This window comes from Eleutherodactylus coqui, chromosome 12, assembly GCF_035609145.1.
Source record: "Eleutherodactylus coqui strain aEleCoq1 chromosome 12, aEleCoq1.hap1, whole genome shotgun sequence".
In the NCBI taxonomy this organism is placed as follows: Eukaryota; Metazoa; Chordata; class Amphibia; order Anura; family Eleutherodactylidae; genus Eleutherodactylus; species Eleutherodactylus coqui.
This window is the reverse complement of record NC_089848.1, coordinates 32,436,074-32,461,561: the sequence shown is the minus strand read 5'-3', so window position 1 is coordinate 32,461,561 and position 25,488 is coordinate 32,436,074. Positions and strand designations below refer to the sequence as shown.

Below are 25,488 nucleotides of genomic sequence, written 5' to 3'. Positions count from 1 at the left end.
CTATCTATCTATCTATCTCCCTACCTATCTATCCATCTATCTATCCATCATCTATCTATCCATCATCTATCTATCTCCCTATCTATCCATCTATCTATCTATCTATCTCATATCTATCTATCTATCTATCTATCTATCTCCTATCTATCTATCTCATATCTATCTATCTATCTATCTATCTCATATCTATCTATCTATCTCCTATCTATCTATCTCATATCTATCTATCTATCTATCTATCTATCTATCTCATATCTATCTATCTATCTATCTATCATCTATCTATCTATCTATCTATCTATCTCCTATCTATCTGTCTCATATCTATTTATCTATCTATCTATCGATCTATCTCCTATCTATCTATCTATCTATCTATCTATCTATCTATCTATCTATCTATCTATCTATCTATCCATTATCTATCTATCTATCTATCTACCATCTATCTATCTATCTCATATCTATCTATCTATCTATCTATCTCCTATCTATCTCATATCTATCTATCTATCTATCTATCTATCTATCCATAATCTATCTATCTATCTATCTATCTATCTATCTACCATCTATCTATCTATCTCATATCTATCTATCTATCCCATATCTATCTATCTATCTATCTATCTATCTATCTATCTCATATCTATCTATCTATCTATCTATCTCATATCTATCTATCTATCTATCTATCTATCTATCCCATTCATCCTTCCAGTATATCTTCTGTATATCTCCTGGAGGTGTATTAACAAAGGCCTGTTTCTAATATAAAGGGATAATACCTCTTCTGCACTTGACCTTTATAACTCCGCTCTCCTCCCCATAGATTACAGTTACTAGAAAGTTGAATTTCTTATTACTGCAGTTTTTGTTTTCTCTTTCTTTGTCTTTTAATTTCTTACATTACAGTTGAAAAATATGTTTCTGTCTTCCAAGTGAGGGCATAACATATTCCATCTTACTGAAGGCAAGCAATCAGTCCAACTGGGATGCTGGGGGAGCGGTATCACATTTCATGTCTTGATCCTTTTATCACAATGATAGTGGTGTAAGGAAAAGCAGCAGTTTAATAGCCCCTCAGTGCTTCCTATTTGCTGCATTTTAAGCAGTTTCCATAATTACTAAGTTAAATAAATATATGTTTTATATAACGAATGAGGTGGCATATTTATGCCACAGAACGATTGGGCATGAGGTCCAATAGTTTATAAATGGACAACCCCTCTAAGAAACACACATTCTAAGAATAGTAAGACTTTCAGCTGTAACTAACTGATAAGTTTTTGTATTATAATCAAGCATCTCACCACGGTCAAGCGTTACCCTTGCAGGCGTTTATTTAATAGGAGAAGTATAAAGAATTAGTTTTAGATTCCCTCAACATTGTATAGTGAAGAAAACATGTGGTTGAAAATTAAGAGAAGTTTAGATTTTTTTGACCATTTGTTCAGGAATCTGACGTACTGTAGACATGGTGGCTCTCCCGTCTCCCACCTGGAGGGTAACCGGTGACATGTCCAAGGGGCCGAGAGCAGGCTAGTAAACAGGGGAAGCCAATGAGGGATTACCTTAGTCCTTTGTGTCATGCGTGATGCCACCATCCCATCCTCTGTGGTGAATCCAGTTGTTGGTAATAAAGAGTCCACTTAACTTTCTGAGCCAAACCGGGAACCGTTGGTGAAGCTCGTTAATTGCAGTAACTTGGTTACAATCCAATAATACACTCCAAGATTTTAAAATCTGTAAATATTACTACATTTTGAAACCGTTTCTTTTGTAGAACTGCATTATTACGATAGTTCTTCATGGACAACTAATTTCCAAGCTTTGTAAGTTAGTTCTCTATGAACTTGGGAAAACTGTACAATAAGTGGAGATTTTCAGGGATTTTTAACCTGCGGGTGGGAATAAATGATGTTAGGAATCTAGCAACACTGTCTGCAGCGTCCGGCATCCCTCTAACGTCTCCAGACAGTCCCGGGATCATCCCTTCTTTCCTCATCCATTGCGATATTAGTTTTTGAATTTCCATTAAGCAGTAAGAATCTAATGACACGCATGTGCAGTTTTATTGGCTTTGTAAGTGATGTGGCTGTTTTGTCTTATTATTTCTGTCGAGGTAAGTAGGTTAGTCTGACTCTAACAGTAAAGTGGATTTGGTATGGTTAATAAATTTAGAGAATCATTTTTATCGATAGTGAATAGTTATGATACTTTCAGATTTGGTGAAGCCGAGTGTCCACTTCAAACTACAAGCGTAAATCGGGCTGCTTAATACGAAAAATTCAAGCTGACAGATTGGGGAAAGAATCAGTTGGGCGTCAAACTTTCACTAACTTTTTTAAGTTGGCAGTAAAACTTTCGCAAACTTTTTTAAGACTAAACTTGTTCCTTAACTCAGAGAGTTCCTTTTAGATGGGTAACTAATGTAACTATATTAATTATAGACATTAAACCTAAGGTATTTCCACAGCGCAAGGGGAGAGAAATGTTATTTTTTTAGACTTTAATTATAAGTATTTAGAGATGAGCGAGCATTGCCCTTAGCGAGTACCGGCCCGCTCGAGATGAAAGGTTCGGGTGCCGGCGGCGGGCAGGGAGCTGCTTGGGAGAGCGGGGAGGAACGTAGCCGAGATCTCTCTCTCCCTCCCTTGACCCCGCTCCCTCCTGCTGACAGCTGCTACTCACCGTTCCCCCGCGCCAGCACCTGAACGTTTCATCTCGAGCGGGGAGATACTCAATAAAGGCAATGCTCGCTCGAGCAATTGCCTTTACCGAGTATACTCGCTCATCTCTATAAGTACTCAATAAACATGATACCTTCACTCGTCATTTTAATATTGATTTGGGGGAAAGTTGTGAATAAGGGGGAATGGATGTTAAGGAAATACATACAGAATATCCTCACACTGTTACTGAAATTAATAGGTTCAAGGTGCAACTCTCAAATTGCCACAACCCACAGGTCAGAAGAAATCCACAAAGGTTGGATTTTTTTTACGACCTGTGGGTTGAGGTAACTGGGGAGTTGCACCATCACCCAAGTGATCTCAGTGAGGGCAGACACCTACTGGCGTTTTTTTCTCCACTGCGCTGCGAGAGCAAGTGAAAACTCTCGCCTCGCAGTGCGAGAAAAAAAACGGGATGATGCAGGGATATCGCCAGTCTTTTCAATGGGGCCAGCGGCGTATATGGCGTATCTGTCTCCTGTCACTGAGAGAGATTTGTGACAGGAGAGAGATAGCAGAGAAAAACCGTGCCTGATATAGAAAGTGAAAAAACAGGAAAAAAAACCTGTCGTCATCCCATCATCACCGCCCCTCGTACCCTAATTACCCCGCTATAGCCACGTCCGTTTTGCACTTTCAGGTTTTGAGAGTTTAGAGATAAACCGATGCTTGCTTCATGCTTGTAGTTGTTATGGTGATTGCTGTGTAGCAGCTTCTCCCATTGTGAATGGCAATATGTAGAAAACATCAAAATATGGTGGATGTGTGGACCTTGTTTGGTGCAAAAGTGACAATAATGACAATGCAGCATCTGCCCCAGCAGTAGACTATACAGGGCAAGCAATGATTACTGAGTTAATCCTGTCATTGTGATCGAGGGTCCATGGTTAGTAAAGCTCACCCCGCTTTGTTGTGGGCCTTATTCTATTATATTAACTCCAAAAAATTAGTTGATCTGCCTGATCTAAAATTCAAATATACAATGTACATCGCACATGGCACGGAATATTCCTCAACAATGTTGCAAAATATGGCCTTTGCCAGAATAGGCAGCACCTAAATCCGCACCGCTAACGTGCCATTTTTGATGCAGAACTGAAAATGGCAGAATTCTACTGACGATTCCACATCAGGATCCACATTTACTTGTACAGATTTTGGAATTTCAGGACGTCATTTTCTGCAGCGGTGCTGAGGACTGTCCCGTCCTGTGTGAATGCATCCTTACTGAATGATGAACAAATTGCAGAAATTTTGAGAAATATACAGTACTGTGCAAAAATTTTAGGCAGGTGTGGAAAAAATGCTGCAAAGTCAGAATACATTCAAAAATAGAAGTGTTAACAGTTTATGTTTGTCAATTAACAAAATGCAAATTCAATGAATAGAAGAAAAATCTAAATTAAATCCATATTTGGTGTGACCTTTTGCTAATAAAACAGCATCAATTCTTCTAGGTACACTTGCAGACAGTTTTTGAATGAATTTGGTCTGAATGTTATTTCAAACATCTTGGAGAAGTAACTACATATTTTCTATGGATGTTGGCTCGCTCAAATCCTCATACTCTTTTCTCATGGAAGCTCAGCTGTAACCAAGTCATGCACAGTGTATTTACCACTTGATGAGTAAATAATGATAAAAATTATACTGTTATGTCCGTGCTGAGCATTGACGTCTCACGCCCAACACGGTCGCAGGACACTGTTCACACGGGACTAATAAATTCCAGAAATTTCCACGTACAACACTAAAACCACCAACAACAACAAAGAAGGGGAAAATATGAGAAATCCAGATCTAATAGCCGAAGGGAGGGAAAATACCCGTGCCTAAAGTGGGCGATCATCCAACAAGGACAACCCCACATCCCGAACCTAGGCCACCTGTACTAACCCTACCTAAAGACTGGAAATGTCAATAATCAGGTAGGAACAACGAATGGCAGCAGGAGCAATGGCAGGAAAAAGACTAACATATACATAAACCAGCTACTTAACTTGATCTGGATGGCAGCACCAAGGGAAAAAGGACCAGACCTACTTCACCCACAAGAGATGGAAACATGCCATGGGAGAACATCCTGCAGTCTTTTGTAAGATGAGCGAAATACATTCAAATGGAATTGAAATATATAAACCCCCTCTAAAATGGATTGGCCAGCCAAAGAAAGCAGAAACCACCTAGGGGAATTGCAACATACGATTCCCAATGGCCTTTTATCAACAATGGGGGAACCCAAGGGAAACACAAAACTTACACCCACAAAAGTGTTATAACGCGGCTTGGGCTGACCTTATACCGCCAGTCCATTTCTGCATCGTGGCTGGTATACTACGTCACTGCAGCCGTGAAAGATACCAACTAATCTTCAGAGCTACACCTTCCATTAAAGGCTAACACTTGGTAGAAACTCACTTAACTAAACATTCTCTATACTTGAGAATACGTGGTCCTTACTAGCAGCAAGTGCACATCAGATATTTCTGATCTTTTTGCTGTAAGCCTGAATTAAAATAAAATGTCAGGATTCTAAGCGTTGTACGGTGTCCAGTCCATATAGCATTCCTGACTCCTCAGTTGTGGATCGCTATAGCCGATGGAACGTTTAAGTGGATTCTAGTAGGAAAATAGAGCAATTAGATTTAGCATGTCATAGTGAAAGAATTATTACAGCTGTGTGGTACCATAACTATGTAGACTTGTTACTTTGTTTGTATGCAGTTATACACTGAACTATTGCAGGTTTGTCAAACAATTCGGAGCCAACCAGTTGGAATGTACTATTAATTATGAAATGTATTATCTGATTTACTTAATTTCTTGTAAACCCAGCTTTAAGGTTTTGTGATGTAATAGAGGGAATTCCCTGACCATGTAATTGATTGAAATGGTAACGTTGACACTAATAGGTTGTATATCATCAACCCACTAGATGTACTCCCACTAACTGAGGTCAAATGTACATAGAACCTTTATTACTATATTTCTAAAAGAGAACGTGTGAACAAAATGAGTGTTCATTATTCTTGCCAATATAGTTCTCAATTAAAGTCAATATCAGGGACCAAATCTTATTCCTGAATTAATCTCTTTTGCAATGAGAATGTTTAAATAAGACTTTAATAATAAGGTCCTTTACATGCAAAGATAATCTTTCAAATGAATGAAAGATTGAAAGATTTAGTAATCTATTTGCATAAAGTGTTAATGGCCATTAACACTTTATCATCTTGATTAGCATGTAAAAGGACCTCCAGGAGTTTTTCCGCACAGCCCAGGATGTGTTTAAACACTCCCAGCTGTGCAAACAGCTGCCAGCACATTCCATTATTCTCTTTGTGGCTAGTGTAAACATGCCACAGAGAGAACATCCTGCAGTCTTTTGAAAGATGAGCGAAATACATTCCAGTGGAATGTATCTGCTCAGTCTTTCAGCGGCTGAACGATGGACTTAAAGTGAACCAAAATCCATTGTTCAAATGAAAAGTGCACATTGTCTGCGTTTACATGTAATGATTATTATCACTCATTTTTGGCCGTTTGGACGAATTTTGACCAATAATTGTTGCGTGTAAAAGGGCCTTTTCAGTCTACACAAACCATTCATTTTAATATGGAACAGAGCAGGAGGGGGGGGGGGGGGGGGGGCAACAAATGACTGCAGTTATCTACTTATCTGCTAAGAGAGTGAGATAAATTAGCTAATTGCATATCTGAGCTGTATAGAGAACTAAAAGTCCTGTGATTACAGCAGCCTTGGCTCCGATTAAAGCAGGCAGTATTTGCTTTGTAAGAGGAGTGTGACCATAGAAATTTATTAGTAGTGAAAGAAGATGAGGAAGACTAATGTTAACTCAGCAGACATGTAGAAACAGTGACTGGTGATCGGGCTGAAAATTCAATTTATCTGTAACATGGCAAACAATAACAACCAGTTAGTGAATTATGAGGAAGAGGAGGTCTGCAACACCAATGGTTGCTCTTCATAACAGTATTGCACATGGGGCTTTAAAGGGGTTGTCCCGCGGCAGCAAGTGGGTCTATACACTTCTGTATGGCCATATTAATGCACTTTGTAATGTACATTGTGCATTAATTATGAGCCATACAGAAGTTATCAAAAGTTTTATACTTACCTGCTCCGTTGCTGGCGTCCTCGTCTCCATGGTGCCGACTAATTTTCGGCCTCCGATGGCCAAATTAGCCGCGCTTGCGCAATCCGGGTCTTCTTCTTTTATGAATGGGATCGCTCGTGCAGGATGCCGGCTCCGTGTAGCTCCGCCCCGTCACGTGCCGATTCCAGCCAATCAGGAGGCTGGAATCGGCAATGGACCGCACAGAAGAGCTGCGGTCCACGGAGGGAGCAGACCCCGGCGGCCATCTTCAGCAGGTGAGTATGAAGACGCCGGACCGCCGGGATTCAGGTAAGCGCTGTGCTGTTTGTTTTTTTAACCCCTGCATCGGGGTTGTCTCGCGCCGAACGGGGGGGGGGGGGGGGGGTTAAAAAAAAACCAAAAACCCGTTTCGGCGCGGGACAACCCCTTTAAGAGCACTGAGTTTTTATTTTTCACTGGAGGTATAATTAATACTGCAGGTAATTTCAGCTTTTAGGATTTTCTGTTGACCTTAATGTAGCAATGCTCAACATATCCTCGACTCGCCCTCTAGATCGCAGTCAGAGTCTTTCCTGATTTGAATGTAGTCTGTATGAGGTGTCAGAAGCATCACACAGTGTTTTACCCCTACTTACTGCACGTGCCGCTTCTTCATTTCAGTCTGTGACAGTGACGTGCTCTAAAGCACAATATATCCATGTTGTAGGCGTGAATGACAATGCAATCACGACAAAACATAGTAAGCAGAGTTTCTTCTCTATTTTCATTATAGACAGACCTGTGAAGTTTCTTAGTCATGCAGTTTCAGATTGGCCCTAACAACAGCATGATTCTCCAATCTACAAAGAAGCCGACTCCTTCCCTCTTACACAGGATTCATGACCCGTACGGGAGAAAAAGTTATGCGGTTCACATTAAAAAGAAAATTCAATAGGTCTCCTGAAAGAAGGAAAAGTGTTCAAAGACGGTAGTTATCTCCTAAGGGAAAGAAAAAACAAATCCCTACTGTGTGGAATAGAGACCCATTAGCTGAAAATCAAGCTATCTATGACAGTTCTTCCTGAAAGGCAAAACTGATAATTCTATTTTCGGTTTTTGTTTTTCCAGAGAAGAGCCATAAATAATTGAAGGGGGATATCTTGAAATTCTTGAGCTTATTGAATGCTCTTTCAAATCTTCTTCATTTACGTGGACAAGTGCAAAGATGTATTTATGTGTCTTATAAACTATTGCTAAAGTGTCATTCGTGGAGTGTAATAAGCCCGATAATATATTGATACAGCTTTTTAAGAAGCAAGTCTGAGACAGAGATAGATAGATAGATAGATAGATAGATAGATAGATAGATAGATAGATAGGAGAGAGATAGATAGATAGATACATATAGATAGATATGAGATAGATAGATAGATGATAGATAGACATATAGATGATAGATAGATAGATAGATATGATAGATAAATAAATAGATAGGTATGATAGAGAGAGAGATGAGATAGATAGATAGATTATGAGATAGAAGATAGATAGATAGATAGATAGATAGATAGATAGATAGATAGATAGGAGATAGATAGACATAAATAGATGATTGATAGATAGATATATAGATAGATAGATAGATAGATAGATAGATAGATAGATAGATAGATAGATAGATAGATAGATAGATAGGAGATAGATATAAATAGATGATAGATAGATAGATAGATAGATAGATAGATAGATAGATAGATAGATAGATATTGATACATATGAGATAGATAGATAGATAGATAGATAGATAGATAGATATTGATACATATGAGATAGATAGATAAATAGATATAGATAGATATCAGATAGATTGATAGGTGAGAGATAGATAAATAGATAGATATGAGATAGATAGGAGATAGATAGATAGATAGATAGATAGATAGATAGGAGATAGATAGATAGATATAAATAGATGATAGATAGAGATAGATAGATATGAGATAGATAGATAGATATGAGATAGATAGATATAGATATATAGATAGATAGATAGATGGATATGAGATAGATAGATAGATAGAAAGATATCAGATAGATAGATAGAGATATATAGATAGATATCAGATAGATAGATATGAGATAGATAGATAGAAAGATAAGAGATAGATTGATAGATAGATATAAATAGATGATAGTGAGATAGAAGATAAATATATATAAATAAATGATAGATAGATTGATAGATAGATATAATAGAGAGAGATGAGATAGATAGATAGATAGATAGATAGATAGATAGATAGGAGATAGATAGATAGATATGATAGAGAGATAGATAAATAGATATGAAATAGATAGATATGAGATAGATAGATAGATAGATAGATAGATAGATAGATATGAGATAGATAGATATGAGATAGATAGATATATAGATAGATAGGAGATAGATGGACATAAATAGATGATAGATATTTAGATAGGAGATAGATGGATATAAATAGATGATAGATAGATAGATAGATAGATAGATAGATAGATATGGAATAGATAGATATGAGATAGATGGATAGATAGATAGATAGAAATAGATGATAGATAGATAGATAGATAGATATGAGACAGATAGAAAGATAGGAGAGAGATAGATAGTTAGAAGATAAATAGATATAAATAAATGATAGATAGATATGATAGAGAGAGATGAGATAGATAGATAGATGATAGATAGATAAATATTGATAGATATGAGATAGATAGATAGATAAATAGATATAGATAGATATCAGATAGATAGATATGGGATAGATAGATAGGAGATAGCTAGAAATAGATGATAGATAGATAGATAGATAGGAGATAGATATAAATAGATGATAGATAGATAAATATTGATAGATATGAGATAGATAGATAGATAAATAGATATAGATAGATATCAGATAGATAGATATGGGATAGATAGATAGATAGATAGATAGATGGATATGAGATAGATAGATAGGAGATAGCTAGAAATAGATGATAGATATATAGATAGATAGGAGAGAGATAGATAAATAGATAGATATGAGATAGATAGATAGATAGATAGATAGATAGATAGATATGAGATAGGTAGAGAGATAGATAGGAGATAGATATAAATAGGTGATAGATAGATAGATATGAGATAGATAGATAAAGATATATAGATAGATAGATATAGATAGATATGAGATAGATAGATAGATAGATAGAAAGATATGAGATAGATAGATATAAATATATAGATAGATTTAGATAGATATCAGATAGATAGATAGATAGATAGATATGAGATAGATAGAAAGATAGGAGATAGATAGATATAAATAGATGATAGTGAGATAGAAGATAAATATATATAAATAAATGATAGATAGATTGATAGATAGATATGATAGAGAGAGATGAGATAGATAGATAGATAGGAGATAGATGGACATAAATAGATGATAGATAGATAGATAGATAGATAGATAGATATGAGATAGGTGGATATAAATAGATGATAGATGGATAGATAGATAGATAGATAGATATGGAATAGATAGATATGAGATAGATAGATAGATAGATAGATAGATATGAGATAGATAGGAGATAGATAGATAGATAGGAGATAGATAGACATAAATAGATGATAGATAGATAGATAGATAGATAGATAGATAGATAGATAGATAGATAGGAGATAGATATAAATAGATGATAGATAGATAAATATTGATAGATATGAGATAGATAGATAGATAAATAGATATAGATAGATATCAGATAGATAGATATGGGATAGATAGATAGATAGATAGATAGATAGATAGATAGATAGATAGATGGATATGAGATAGATAGATAGGAGATAGCTAGAAATAGATGATAGATATATAGATAGATAGGAGAGAGATAGATAAATAGATAGATATGAGATAGATAGATAGATATGAGATAGGTAGAGAGATAGATAGGAGATAGATATAAATAGCTGATAGATAGATAGATATGAGATAGATAGATAAAGATATATAGATAGATAGATATAGATAGATATGAGATAGATAGATATGAGATAGATAGATAGATAGATAGATAGAAAGATATGAGATAGATAGATATAAATATATAGATAGATATAGATAGATATCAGATAGATAGATATGAGATAGATAGAAAGATAGGAGATAGATAGATATAAATAGATGATAGTGAGATAGAAGATAAATATATATAAATAAATGATAGATAGATTGATAGATAGATATGATAGAGAGAGATGAGATAGATAGATAGATAGATAGATAGGAGATAGATGGACATAAATAGATGATAGATAGATAGATAGATATGAGATAGGTGGATATAAATAGATGATAGATAGATAGATATAGATAGATATGGAATAGATAGATATGAGATAGATAGATAGATATGAGATAGATAGGAGATAGATAGATAGGAGATAGATAGACATAAATAGATGATAGATAGATCGATAGATAAATAGGAGATAGATAGATATATATAGATAGATATGAGATAGATAGATAGATAGATAGATATAGATAGATAGATATCAGATAGATAGATAGATAGATAGATAGATAGATAGATAGATAGATAGGAGAGAGATAGACAGATAGATAGAAAGATAGGAGAGAGATAGATATAAATAGATGATAGATAGATATGAGATAGATAGATAGATAGATAGATAGATAGGAGATAGATAGATAGATAAATAGGAGATAGTTAGATAGATGATAGATAGATAGATAGATAGATAGATAGGAGATAGATAGATAGATAGATAGAAGATAAATAGGTATAAATAAATGATAGATAGATATGATAGATAAATAAATAGATAGATATGAGATAGATAGATAGATAGATAGATAAATAGATAGGAGATAGATAGATAGATATGATAGAGAGATAGATAGATATGAAATAGATAGATATGAGATAGATAGATATAAGATAGATAGATAGATAGATAGATAGATAGGAGATAGATAGATAGATAGATAGATAGATATGATAGAGAGAGATATGAGAGAGATAATTAGATAGAGATTAGATAGATAGATTAGAGATAGATAGATAAGAGATAGATAGATAGATAGATAGATAGATAGATAGATAGATAGATAGATAGATAGATAGATAGACCAAAAAGTAGACTATTGGTTTTACAACAAACTGAACATATGAGATGTAGAAATAGTTTTATAGTCTCATGCTTCTAAACTTAAAGGGGTTGTCTCACGCCGAAACGTTTTTTTTTTTTATTCAATAGGCCCCTCGTTTGGCGCGAGACAAACCCAAGGGATGGGTTAAAAAAAAAAAAAGTTTATTACTTACCCGAATCCCCGCGCTGCGGCGACTTCTTTCTTCCTTTACCAAGATGGCCGCCGGGATCTTCACCCACGATGCACCGCGGGTCTTCTCCCATGGTGCACCGTGGGCTCTGTGCGGTCCATTGCCGATTCCAGCCTCCTGATTGGCTGGAATCGGCACACGTGACGGGGCGGAGCTACGAGGACCAGCTCTCCGGCACGAGCGGCCCCATTCACCAGGGAGAAGACCGGACTGCGCAAGCGCGTCTAAAAACGCCAGAAGACAGCGAATTTAGACGGATCCATGGCGACGAGGACGCCAGCACCGGAGGGGGTAAGTATATAACTTCTGTATGGCTCATATTTAATGCACGATGTATATTACAAAGTGCATTAATATGGCCATACAGAAGTGTATAACCCCACTTGCTGCCGCGGGACAACCCCTTTAAGATCTTTGGGAGGAACAAAACTACATATCAAATCAATGGAGTCATTATGCACTGTGCCTAAACCCTTTAAACTAAGTATGGTGAGGAATCAATGCTTGGGGATGAAGAACAACATCTAATGCTGTCAGTGAAAGCATCCTGAATGCTGATAAACACAGACAAGTTTATTATATCATGTACCCCGGGAGCGTTCATTTTTTCTGTCTGTTTTTCTTAGTTAAGTTTCGATAATAGTATATAATATCTTTGATCATATACACTGCAGAATGTACTTACGGACATGGCAGGAGTGATATGGATTTCCTGGGGTACGGGGTTCTGCAATGGGATCTGTAGCATTTCTGCGGGGGTGGGTGTCGGGACCTGCACCATCGGTGTGGATGTTGGTTTGGTGTCAACTGCGTGTGCACAGCTGTTTTTGGAGGTTGCAGCACTCCAATTGCCTCCCGATTCTTTGTGCTGGTGGCGTGGGGGGTTGTTGGCTGTGATGAGTGATGTGTCTGCTGGGGGTCGGCTGTGGGTGCTCGCCTGGCTTGGGGTTGGGGTCTGCACCAGTGCTGCGGGTTTTGGCTTTGTTTCTTTTGTGTTGGTGCTGTGGAATTTTCTGCAAGGTTTTCTGCTCCGAGAGGTTCACTACATTTCCGTTGCCTGTGAATGTGCCTTAATGCATACCTTACATACACTTATTATGTAAATAATCCAATGTTTAGTAACAAATGATCTACATGATTGTAAACTTTCTTATTTACTTGTTTCTTTATAAGAATTCAATAAACTTAGAATTTGAGGGGAAATAAAAGATAAAGACCACAAAGATGCTACAGCAAAAAGTAAATGAAGGAGCTAGGAAGTGCAGCCTGAGGGCTCTGTTACAGAGCGCCACTAACGCTATCAATTTAGAGATAATTGCCCGTCTGTACTTGCACTTACAAGGTCATATAGCAGTTATCTGTAAAATGTGAGCAGTAGTGGTGGCTGTGAGCGCTCGTATAATAACACCCTTATACCGCCACTCGTCCTCAATAGACTGGGGAAGAAAAAACTATAGAACTTGTAGCTAAAGAAGTTCCATATACCTTATTACACAATAAACAATAAGAGCTTAGATGGAGGACTAGATGGAGGACTAGATGGAAGACTAGATGGAGGACTAGATGGAGGACTAGCTGGAGGACTAGATGGAAGACTAGATGGAGGACTAGATGGAGGACTAGATGGAGGGCTGGATGGAAGACTAGATGGAGGACTAGATGAAGGACTAGATGGAAGACTAGATGGAGGACTAGATGGAGGACTAGATGGAAGACTAGATGGAGGACTAGATGAAGCACTAGATGGAAGACTAGATGGAGGACTAGATGGAGGACTACGGATTTTGTGTCCAGGCCGGCCAATGTGTTAGTATACGTATGTACTTGTAATTAGACACTGCTGGACTGACTTAATATGCTTTTTTCTACATAGCAGCTATCTGTATCTACAATATAGACTGTTGCTTTGCTATGATATAGTATACAGTAGTATTTCTCAACTCCAGTCCTCATATACCCCCAACAGATCATGAATTGAGGTTATCCAATAGAGAGATACTGTTCCTGTCATAATTCATTCATTCGTTCACGTGGCAACATTCGCCCTTCCTTTTGTAGAGGAATCATTTTTACTAAATCATAATAAGAATAGCCTGATGGCGAATAGCAGGACTGCCGACATTCAGTTGACGGTGTCACATACATGGCCATTTAATGATTTTGGCATCCAGAGATGTTATATTTCGGTTCGTCTCTAATTTCATACAAATATACAGTGTGTTAATTCTTCTGTCTTTAAGGGAATTAACTTTCTTGTAAGCACTTCTGTGATATAGCACCACATGGAGCTACATCACTACATGCCAGCAGCGCCCCCTTACTGGTAAATGTGCCCCATATCACTGTATAATATATCATGCAGTATTATGTATATTATGTTAACATGTGAGTTACATTTTATTATGTTTTTCATTTTTTCTTTGCTCTTTAGATGGTCAATAATCCCTTAGCAAACCAGGCGGCAGCAGCCGCAGCTGCAGCCGCCGCTGCCATGGGCTCCATAGCAAGTTCACAAGCCTTTGGGAATGCACTCTCCAGTCTGCAAGGTGTTTCTGGTCAGCTGGTCACAAATGCACAAGGACAGGTAACAACATATATTGGATATTGTCTATGTGTCATTCATGAATTATGGATATCATGAATCATGGATTAACACGAACAGCACATAGCCCCAAACATGGTAGCGTGTCGGAGACGTAACCTGGAAAGGGTCTATGGAACCACAATCATTTCAGCGGAACCTTGTCCCTTTTTTGAAGTTAGATTACGAGTGCCCACATAGTATTAGTTTGTCCACAAACTTCTGTTAAATGGTTTTTAGCCATGCACCTTGGACAGGTAAGGACCCTTCCGTTCCTTCGTTCGATTCTTTTGCACCAGTTTTCAGCTACTTTCGGTGGGCTGAGAAGCGCAGTCTGCTACACTGTGCAGATAAAAAAGTAAAATCGAGGACCAGTAGGATCCCATTATAGTCAATAAGATCCATTAGGCTTCCTTTACATGAGTGTGAACGCAGGCCTAGCCATTCAAAAACTGCTAAATGCAGCACATATGTACAGATTATAAATACATTTATTATATAAGCACTCCACTTCAGCTTAACGGGGTTGTCCAGGAATTCTACAACTGATGACCTGTCCTCAGGATCGGTCATCAATAGTTCATTGGCGAAGGTCCACGGCTTGGGATGTCCACCGATCGGCTTATCACCAGGCCTGCTGTCAGTGCAGACAGCGTTGGAAGCAGATAGTGTTGCCAATATTGCAGCAGCGCGGTTTGAATTCAATGGGAGCTGTGCTTGCATGATCAAACTGAGCTGCTGCCATACACACAGCGCTACCTGATCAGATTATTGGTGAAGATCCTGAGCAGCGGATCATCTATTCATGACCTATCCTAAGAATGAATCATCAATAGAATTTGGTCACACATTTTTGGTTGATTTTTTTTCCCCCCCTATAGAAAAGTTTGCAGGAAAATGCCAAAAAAGGCCTATGATCCCCTTCCCCACAAAAAAAATGCAGCAATAGTGAGAAAGATGTACCAAACACTACAAAAAAGCACACTGTTTGCAGCATGTTTCATAATACTCTATTGTCCTACAGCTACTGTATCATCTGGATGTGGAAGGGGGGTGTAGTTGCTGCAAAAACAAAGCAAGAAACACTAGTATTAAGGGTCAGATGAGTGTGGTTTACATGCTGCTACAACAGCGTGTAAACCCCACTTCTATAGCAACAAATAGGTTTTAAAAAAAGAAGGACAGCGAGTGCCGACTGTCCAGCCTGCTTACCATAGGCTCCTATACGAACTGTGGAAGCACGCAGCCTGCACCACGAATGTGTGACCTGGCTGCTTTGCGAAGCTAGAGACAGCCTATTCACTCACAGAATCCCTTCATGTCAGCAGCGTGTAAACCACGCTCGTCTGACCGAGCCCTAAAAAGGGGAGAAAACATTTTTCCTCCAAAAACTTATTTGTGACATCAGCCTAAGGCCTCGGTCAGACGAGCGATTTTTTATCACATAAATAGCCGGGCTGAACGGGTGTATTCGCACTCGCATGTCCTATCTTTTGCAGGTGAGATTTTTTAGCGCTTCTAAAAAACGTACATGTGGACGCTTTCATTGGAAAGCATTGGTTCTAGTAGAGCCACTTTTTAAGTGCGGCTATTCATGTGCTTAAAAAAGCGCTTGACTGACCGCGGCCTTAGGCTACATGTAGATGGGTGAGCATGATATCAGGCTGAGAAATCCCGCCCAATATTGCGCTTGTCAATGTGCATTTTACTCACGAATGCGAAGTGTTTTTCATACAAAAACGCCTCCCATCACTTCTGTAAAAATGCAGGACTCCGGTGCTTGTTTCACGTGCGACCGAGGATCAGCAAGTGTGTCCCATTGATTTCACTGGGAAATATTTGCTGATCCTTGCGTTGCGCTGGCGTTCACCTTGCGATGTGTTTGACTGTCCCAATGACTACAATGCATGATGTGTTCCGAGGAACATGAAAGTATCGGACATGCAGCTATTGTTTCCCTCGCAGCATCGCTCATGTGTATGACGCCAGTCAAATGATGGAGTTCATAGTCACATCTCGCAACTCACAAAACCTCCGTGCGGCTCGCGCTCGTGCGAATGTCACTCTGTATGTTCTTACACCAAAGAGCCGCAGAGAGAAGGAATAGCGGTTGGTGATGTTCTGTTGATCGGCTCATTTCTATGGGATGATTAGGCAGCATCTTTCGCTCCTCTCACTAATAGCAGGCCTTCCTTTAAACTACACAATAATCGTTCGTTACATCGTTATAAGATAGACTAATTGCATTTTCCGCACATCTGTTTTTTTTTCTTCAAAGCTTCAGTAAATTGAACAGATTTTCTTCAGTTCCATTTTTTTCCTACATAGTAAACAAAGATACATCTGAAGCCTTTTTACCTCCCATTCAAGATCCAGAAAAGATGCTGACCTTGTCATATTTATAGGGTTGGAGTAGAATTGTTCCATCACCATCCTGGGTGTTGAACGATGGAGCTTGTCAAAGTGAGACCATATCTAATGAATCATCTTATCGCAGGTGCACACCGCACATATTAAAGGAGGATTGTATGAACAATGTGCCCTCTACAATAACCTCTCAATGTCTGCTTTAACCCGTCTCTCTATCCCTTTCATCAGACGATCATCTCGTACAGCAGATCTTAAACAGTCACTTCAAAGACTTATATGATTATTGGTCAGTGGGAACGTGGAGGGAGAAAACACATTCGAGGTGTAACTCCTTCTCATCCGAGCGGCTGACATGGGGATATTAAGGGTTTACACGCACGGTTTTCTCTCTCAATTATAAATGCAGAGCGATAAATTAGACGGATTGCCTTATTTACAGAGTATCAAACTAAGAACTATTATAAGAGGTAAAGCCGTCAGTTTATAAGAGGAAGGTTTTTTGGGCTTCATCTGACTTGAAGTCCACCTTACCTTTCAAAATAAGCCTTTATGTGTACATAAGGTATAATACTATTTAGAGCCATTATAAGCTATATGCCTTGAATTTCCTTTGTTTTCCCCATGATCCTCCTCTGCAGGCTGTATATTTGATTCTCTTAGAACTCGTGTAAAAAGCCTGCTGTCATGTTGTCTTCTATATGCTGTGTACAGAGAACTGCAGATTTTGCTTTCTAACTCCTCTATATAGCACACACAGAGAGACATGACATCCTCTTGTTAGACTCTAGAGAAGTACTGAGTAGTGTTGATGTGATTTCAGGAGCAAAAACACAATAAATTATTCCTCCTCCTCCTCTTTCCCCTCTGCTATCATAGATTTCACTGAACACAATTACTCATATTTTAAATATTTAGGCCTCGGTCACACGGGCGATTTTCCGTGCGATCTGCGCATGCGATGTGCGATTTTATAAAACCATTGCTTTGCAATGGTATCGGACACATGAGTGCTTTTTATGCGCTCGTCCGATAAATTATAGAACAGAAATCGCAGATCGCACCTATCTGCAATCTGCGATTCCTGTTCTCTTCTCTATATGTGCTCAATGGGGCCGGCGGCAGCAGCGCCGACCCCATTGAGAACATATAGTAGACAAATCATTCTCCTCTGCCAGAGCTGTAACAGCTGTGGCAGAGAAGAATGATGTTTGCCCATTGAATTCAATGGAGCCGGCAATACAGTGGGCTGCCGGCGATCGCACAATGAATTTTCGGGAAGGGCTTAAAAATATAAGCCCTTCCCTGAAATTCATCCAGAAATGTGTAAAAAGTAAATAAAAAAATATACTCACATTGTCCCGGCAGACGGAGTTCAGCCGCGGCCGGCCAGCAGTTCTCCTGAACTGCTCTGAGTAGTGTTCAGCAGTCGGGGATTTAAAATCCCCACCTGCTGAATGAGCTGCCTCTGATTGGTCACAGCCTCACCAATCAGAGGCAGCTCTCACTTACCCATTCATGAATTCATGAATGAGTGAGTGAGTGCTGCCTCTGATTGGCTCAGCCCAGGGACCAATCAGGGGCAGCTCACAAATGTAAGATTTACCGGACTGCTGTATTATTTAATAATAGTGTAATTGTTTTGCGTATTCTGTTGGATAAGGACATTTTTTTGTTCACATTTGAATGGTCTGTCCCAGTCTGTGGCAGGATAGGAAATGCCCAATTCTTTTTCTCATGATACTAGAAAAGGTTGAAGTTGGTCATCGCTCTCTAAGGCCTCAGTCACACGGGCGCATTGGCACCCGTATACCGGCACGGATGCGCCCGTGTGACTGCAGGAAGGAGACGGTCGTACCTGCAGACGGCCGTCTCTCTGCAGCGCCGGAGGAAAGAACACATGCTGGTGTCAGTCACACGGGCGCATCGTGTGACTGAGGCCTAAGGGCGATGTCAAACGAGTGGTTTTTTTGCAAGCGCCTATGTGTGCAAAAATAAAACGCGTCTGATAGAACCATTTGTTCTCTATGTAGTGTTCACGTGTCTGTGTTTTATAGGCACAAAGTACTCGCATCTGCAAAAGATAGGACATCTGTGCAGCGGCAAGGTCTGTGCTTCACGTAAAATATCCCTGCGGGGAGTCCCCTCATCCCTGAACTCTATGACAGCACTGTCACAGTATTCAGTGATGAGGGGACTCCCTGTGGGGATGAAGGAATCCCCTACCACAGCTGTCACAGCTGTGTCAGAAGAACGCTTGCCTTCATCATTGCTTTCAATGGGGCCGGTGCTGCACCTCCCCCATTGAAAGCAGGGATGAAGGCAATCCCAGTGATTTTCGGGGAAGGGCTTGAAATATAAGCCCTTCCCTGAAAATCGTCCCTAGCAGGTGTAAAAAATAAAAAAATATATAAATCACCTTCCTCCGCTGTCGGGGCTGCGGCATGTCTTCTCTTCCAATGCCGGGACTGTTCTGAAGCACTTTCTGATGCCCGGGGATTTAAAAATCCCCACCTACAGAAAGTGTTGGTCTGATAGGCTGAATGCTGAGCCAATCACAGCAGCGCTTAGCCATTCATGAATGACAGCTGAGTGCTGTATGTGATTTTTCACAGCGCTCAGCCAATCAGAAGCAGTGCTCAGCCATTTATTGAATTCAATGAATGGCTGAGTGCTGCCTCTGATTGGCTGAGCGCAGGGACCAATCACAGGCAGCCCTTAGCTGTAATTCAATGGCTGAGCACTGCCTCTGATTGGTTAACACACTCAGCCTATCAGAGGCAGCATTTTCTGGAGGCAGGGATTTTTCAATCCCAGCCACCAGAAGGCAGAGAAGACTGCTGAGGACGGAAAGAAGAGCCGGACAGTACTTCTAGGGTAGTTACCTTTTTTTTTTATTACTAGGGATGATTTTCAAGGAGGGGCTTATATTTAAAAGCCCCCCCCCCCCCCCCCCCCGAAGATTCCTGCAGGGCTTACCTTCATGTCATTGCTTTCAATGGGGTGGCAGCAGCACCTGCCCCATTAAAAACAATGTGAGAACATCGCGATCCTTTTCCACAGCTGCAACAGCTGTGGCAGAAGAATTCTTAATCAACCGCGGGGAGTCCCCTTGTCACTGAACACTGCGACAATGATGTGGCAGTGCTGTCACCGTGTTCAGTGATGAGGGGACTCCCCATATAGTTGTGGCAAAGGATTGCAAACATCTCTGTATGTTTTCAATGGGGCCGCATTACATGTGTGAATTTCATGTGCGCTTGTGAATCGATCTCCTATTTTTTGCAGATGCAAATTTTTTTTGCATGTCAAAAAAGGACTTCTGACCACTTTCATTGGAAAGCATTGGTTCTAATAGATACGAATCGCAAATGCACCTAACATGCATGAAAAAAAAAACACTCTTCTGACTGAGCCCTCAGGTGTGCAAAAAAAAACGCTGGATACATGTAAAAAAAACACGTGACCAAAGCTAAAATTCGCACATAAATAGTGCGGCCCCATTGAAAGCAATGGAGGAGGATCGCTAATTCCTGTTGCAGCTGTGACAGCTGCAACAGGATACTCCTTAGATTCAATGAATGGCTGTGATTGGTCACAGCGCTCAGCCAATCAAAGGCAGTGCTTCCAGGAGGTGGGGACTTTTCAATCCCTGGCCAGAAGAAATAAAGCAGAACAACTTTGGGGACCTGGGGAGAACATGCGCCGGAGCCAGACACCGCTTCTAGGTGATGGTTTTTTTCCCTGCAGCTAGGGCTTATTTAAGGGCTTTGACAGTAGGATTTCCTACAGTCAATATTGCATCGCATCCCACAAATAACACGTTTTCGTGTGAAGCAATGCAACAGAGAGGAAGGCTCCGCTTTAAAAAAAACACTGTCCTATCTTTTGCAGGTGTGAATTTAAAGCGCCTCTAAGAAGCGGACATGTGACGGCTTTCATTATAAAGCATTTGTGCTAATAGATCCGTTTTTAAACATGCCTATACATGTGTGAACATTTCGCTCGTCTGACTGAGCCCATACAAGGATTCTTTGTGCTGTTATTTCATACGATTGTGTCCTTGCATCTTTTATGGCATTAGAAGTCCTAGAGAGAATCCTATGGAAAAAAAACTGATATATGCCATACTAGGAGCTTGCTGCAATTTGAAAGAAACAAGAAATACCGCTGATACAAAATGCTACAAAAATGCCCCAAAAACCCTCAAACCTGTGTATGTAAACTTCACATTATTTTCCTAAAGCCTCATTCACAGGATCATTTTTACGTATTTTGCCGCGTTAAGACATCGGCCGAATTTTGCGACCATGTGAAGCATTGGGATTAGAGATGAGCGAGTTTACTCACTAAGGCACATTCCTCGAGCGAGTAGTGCCTTAGCCGAGTTTCTCCCCGCTCGTCTCTAAAGATTCGGGGGCCAGCGCAGGTGACAGGTGAGTTACGGCGGGGAGCGGGGGAGGAGAGAGGGAGAGAGAGATCTCCCCTCCATTCCTCCCCGCTCTCCCCCGCCGCCCCCCGAATCTTTAGAGATGAGTGGGGAGATACTCGGGTAAGGCACTACTCGCTCGAATAATGTGCCTTAGCGAGTATACTCCCTCATCTCTATTAAAGAATCATATTGGCTGCAGTGCAGTAATGGGAATCAATACATTTGCATTCACTTATCTTGTGTAATTTGGTGAGGCGTATAAATCACTTTGCAGCCATTTGGTCATCTTCTGTTGATCAACACAATCAACGTTAATCTACATAGTGAAGTATGACACAGTCCATGATTGTAAATACTTTCCCAGGTGTGGTATACTGGTATAAACAGTGCTATGCCATACAAGGAGTGGGAAACATTCTCCATCTGACGTAGTAAGTATTGTGTATACAGGGATTGCATCTTCGGAATCACTTTCCCATATTATGGGGTTCATACTATATGATATTAAACTATATTTTGTACATAAAAGCTTATTGCTCTTTTAAAATATTCTAAAAATTTGCAATGGAAATGCACTTGGCAAGAATCCGAACACTACAAGAAAGCAAGGCGTCTTCAGAACCGTATAGACGTGCCTTGCCAATGATGCTGATCTTATATGTGGTAGGGAACAGAGAATAGACTGATAATACTGTTAATGCCAACGTGTGCTTCTGCTGTACTCCCAGTCATACTTCTCGCCTCACATTTTAACAAATGTATTGTCCCTGCCACTGTCCTTGACAAGTTGAGTTGTGAGATTTAGGGTATTAAGAGTTTTTGGTTTGCAATACTTGAAAGGTCCTTTGACTGGAGTCACTGTACTTCTGCCTCATGCTGAGCATTCTCTTAAAGTTGGTAGTGTGAAGTTAGATCAATGATATGGTAGAAAGTCCGGAGTTGACAACATTCCAAATCAGTAATGTTAAACTTGAGGTGCAGTATCCAACCTTTGTCGGTTCCTTTCATTTCTGGAGTCCATGTTTCATGTCTTGGATGGGTTACTATTAAAGAGAACTCCTACTGTTAAGGATTCTTGAAAAGTGACAGTGAACACTGGAAGAGGGACAGTTTAGGGGTCTATATTGCCACTACCTGCTTGGATTATATACAGCTAAATAATACTATAAACTGGGACAGGATTCTTATGTAGTGGGTTTGAGTTTTTTTGCATTTTTGAGGTCAGTGGCATTTTTTTTTTTCAAATGAAGCATGCTCTACTTATGGTGCTTTAAAATTAGGTTTTCTTTCTAATCATCTCTATAAGGGCGCCCACCCACTGGCGTTTTTTTACCTGCGTTTTGCGTTTTTCCTGCACAGGCATAGAGATAACATGTGTTCCTGTCCACTGGCGTTTTTTTTGCGTTGCGTTTGCGTTTTTAACATAGGAACTGTCAGTTGCATATGTGTCCTTATTTTTCTCCTAATGCACCCATGAAAGTCAATGGAAATTAATGGAAAAGCCGCGAAAACGCCGCAAAAAACGCGCGGAAAAATCGCGGGAAACGCTTTTTCCCCGCGGAAAACGCAAACGCCAGTGGGTGCTCGCCCTTAGACTTCAAAAACACCACAAAACATGCATATACAAAATAAAGAAACGCAGCTGAAAAAGTTTGTAAAAAAAAAGCCATAAAAACTCATTTTATATGAGTTTTACAATGTTGGAAGAAGTTTGTGTGTGAAAGAACGCTCATTTCAGCGGTCAAACATAGTAGACACTGTAAAAGTGTTCCTTTTGTGGCCTGCACAGTAATAATTAGAGATGAGCGAACGTACTCGTTTAGGGCAATTACTCGATCGAGCATCGCTTTTTTCGAGTAACTGCCTAATCGGGCAAAAAGATTCGGGGGGCGCTGGGGGTGAGCAGGGGATTGCAGAGGGGAGTGGAGGGGGAGAGAGAGAAAGATCCCCCTTGTTCCCCACTTCTACCCCCCGCCCCCCAGCGCCCCCCGAATCTTTTCACCTGAGTAGGCAGTTACTCGAAAAAAGTGATGCTCGATCGAGTAATTGCCCTAAACGAGTATGTTCGCTCATCTCTAGTAATAATGCCTACTTTTGTGCCCCCACTATGCAATAACGCTCATTGTTGTGCTCCTTCTAAAGTAGCTGTGCCCCCTGAAATTTATAATAACTCCCATTTTTGGCCTAAAACAGTTTAAACAACTTTCTGTGCATACCCACACAATAAGATACCCACGTAAAAGGTATTAGTGCCCCATTTCCCCCCAGAAAATACTACAACTTATACTCACTTTACCACGATCAGACAACACGCAAAGCAGCTCAGAATTTATGTATTTTTAAAGCCGGTTTCAGATGAGTGGGAGGAAACAGGTCTGTAATACAGATCCGTATTACGGGCGTGTTCCAGATGACTTTACAACTTTGTCATAAGTAAGGTCTTATTCATACAAGCATGTTTATGTGCGTACATAGGTGCGCACAACACCGCGCATCCACGTATGTGCCAAAACACGCATGAATGAAGGTCCATGCCCATTGCTTTAATTGGGGCCACCGCTGCCAGCATTGAAAGCAATAGGCTGCCGGCAGCCCCTGCAATGGTTTTTGGGGAAGAGCTTTAAATATAAGCCCTTCTCTGAAAATCATCCCTAGCATGTGTAAAAAATAAAAAAAATATATAAATATATACTCACCTGTCTGCCGCTGCCGGGGCTAAGGCACGTCTAGCTGCTTGGTCCCCCTGCACTGCTCTGAAGCTCTTTCAGCAGGCGCGGATTTAAAATCCCCGCCTGCTGAAAGGGCTGTGTTTGATTGGCTGAGCGCTCAGCCTTCAACAGGCAGCGCTCAGCCATTCATTGAATGACAGCTGAGCGCTGCCTGTGATTGGTCACCGCACTCAGCCAATCACAGGCAGCGCTCGGCCATTCATTGAATTCAATGTGTCAGCTGTCACAGGGAATTCTTTACTCCCCACGGGGAGTCCCATCCTCACTGAACACTGTGACAGTGCTGTCACAGTTTCCAGTGACAAGGGAACTCCCGGCAGGGAATATTTACACGCACCACGAACCTATAGTGCACACATGTCCTATCTTTTGCAGGTGAGTGCATTTGCACGTGTGTAAAATATGGACATGTGAACACACCATTGATTTCAATGAGTTCTTTCGAATTCAGCATTTTTGCATGCGCATTTCTGTCAGACATATGCAACATTTCTCTCTATTTTTCTGCACATTTGCGCACCCAAGGGACAATAGAAGTCTATGGGGGTGCGCATTTGGCAATGTGAACGGGCCTGGCAGCGCAAAAAAGTACAGTAAACTGTGCGGATACGCCCACAAGAACATGTGCTAGCACTCCATTCACAGTGCAATCATGTCATGCTCTCGCGAATGTATATACACATACACTTGTGTGCAGGACCCCAAAGACACAATTTATCCGGTTTTCACATCAGCCATGTGAAAGTGGCCAAAACTAACAAGATAGCCACAATTAAAACCTAAGGCCTACATACATCAATATTGGCTTATTATTGTGTTTATTTGTTTCTGCTTCATATTTCACCAATAAATCTCCGGTATTTGTAAAATTTGCTGCATTTTTTATAGGTTGGTTACATTTTACATAAGCCTGCGGGTGTTGTGAATGTGGGACTTTTATTATAACTCTAGCCACAAAGTATGCCAATATTGAAATCACGAATCACAAAGCAGCATGCAGTACGTATTTTATCATAAAGATCAAGAGCGCACGGTATTTGCTGCTATAACCGCTGAAAATCCACCAAAAAATGGTCTGTTTCCTCAAATGGGGAGGAGCTGATAGATGAATAAAGGCAAAGCTGAAATGTTGCAGTGTACCACA

At 40.0% G+C, this 25,488-nt stretch overlaps 1 protein-coding gene across 1 annotated transcript in view; it reads left to right on the top strand.

The window, feature by feature from the left end:
* Positions 1 to 25,488, top strand: part of POU6F2 (POU class 6 homeobox 2) — a 558,245-nt gene that overhangs the window by 491,146 nt on the left and 41,611 nt on the right. The window contains exon 6 of the mRNA XM_066584657.1: positions 14,667 to 14,819. Coding sequence (XP_066440754.1) covers positions 14,667 to 14,819 — 153 coding nt within the window. The remainder of the gene's footprint in view (positions 1 to 14,666; positions 14,820 to 25,488) is intronic.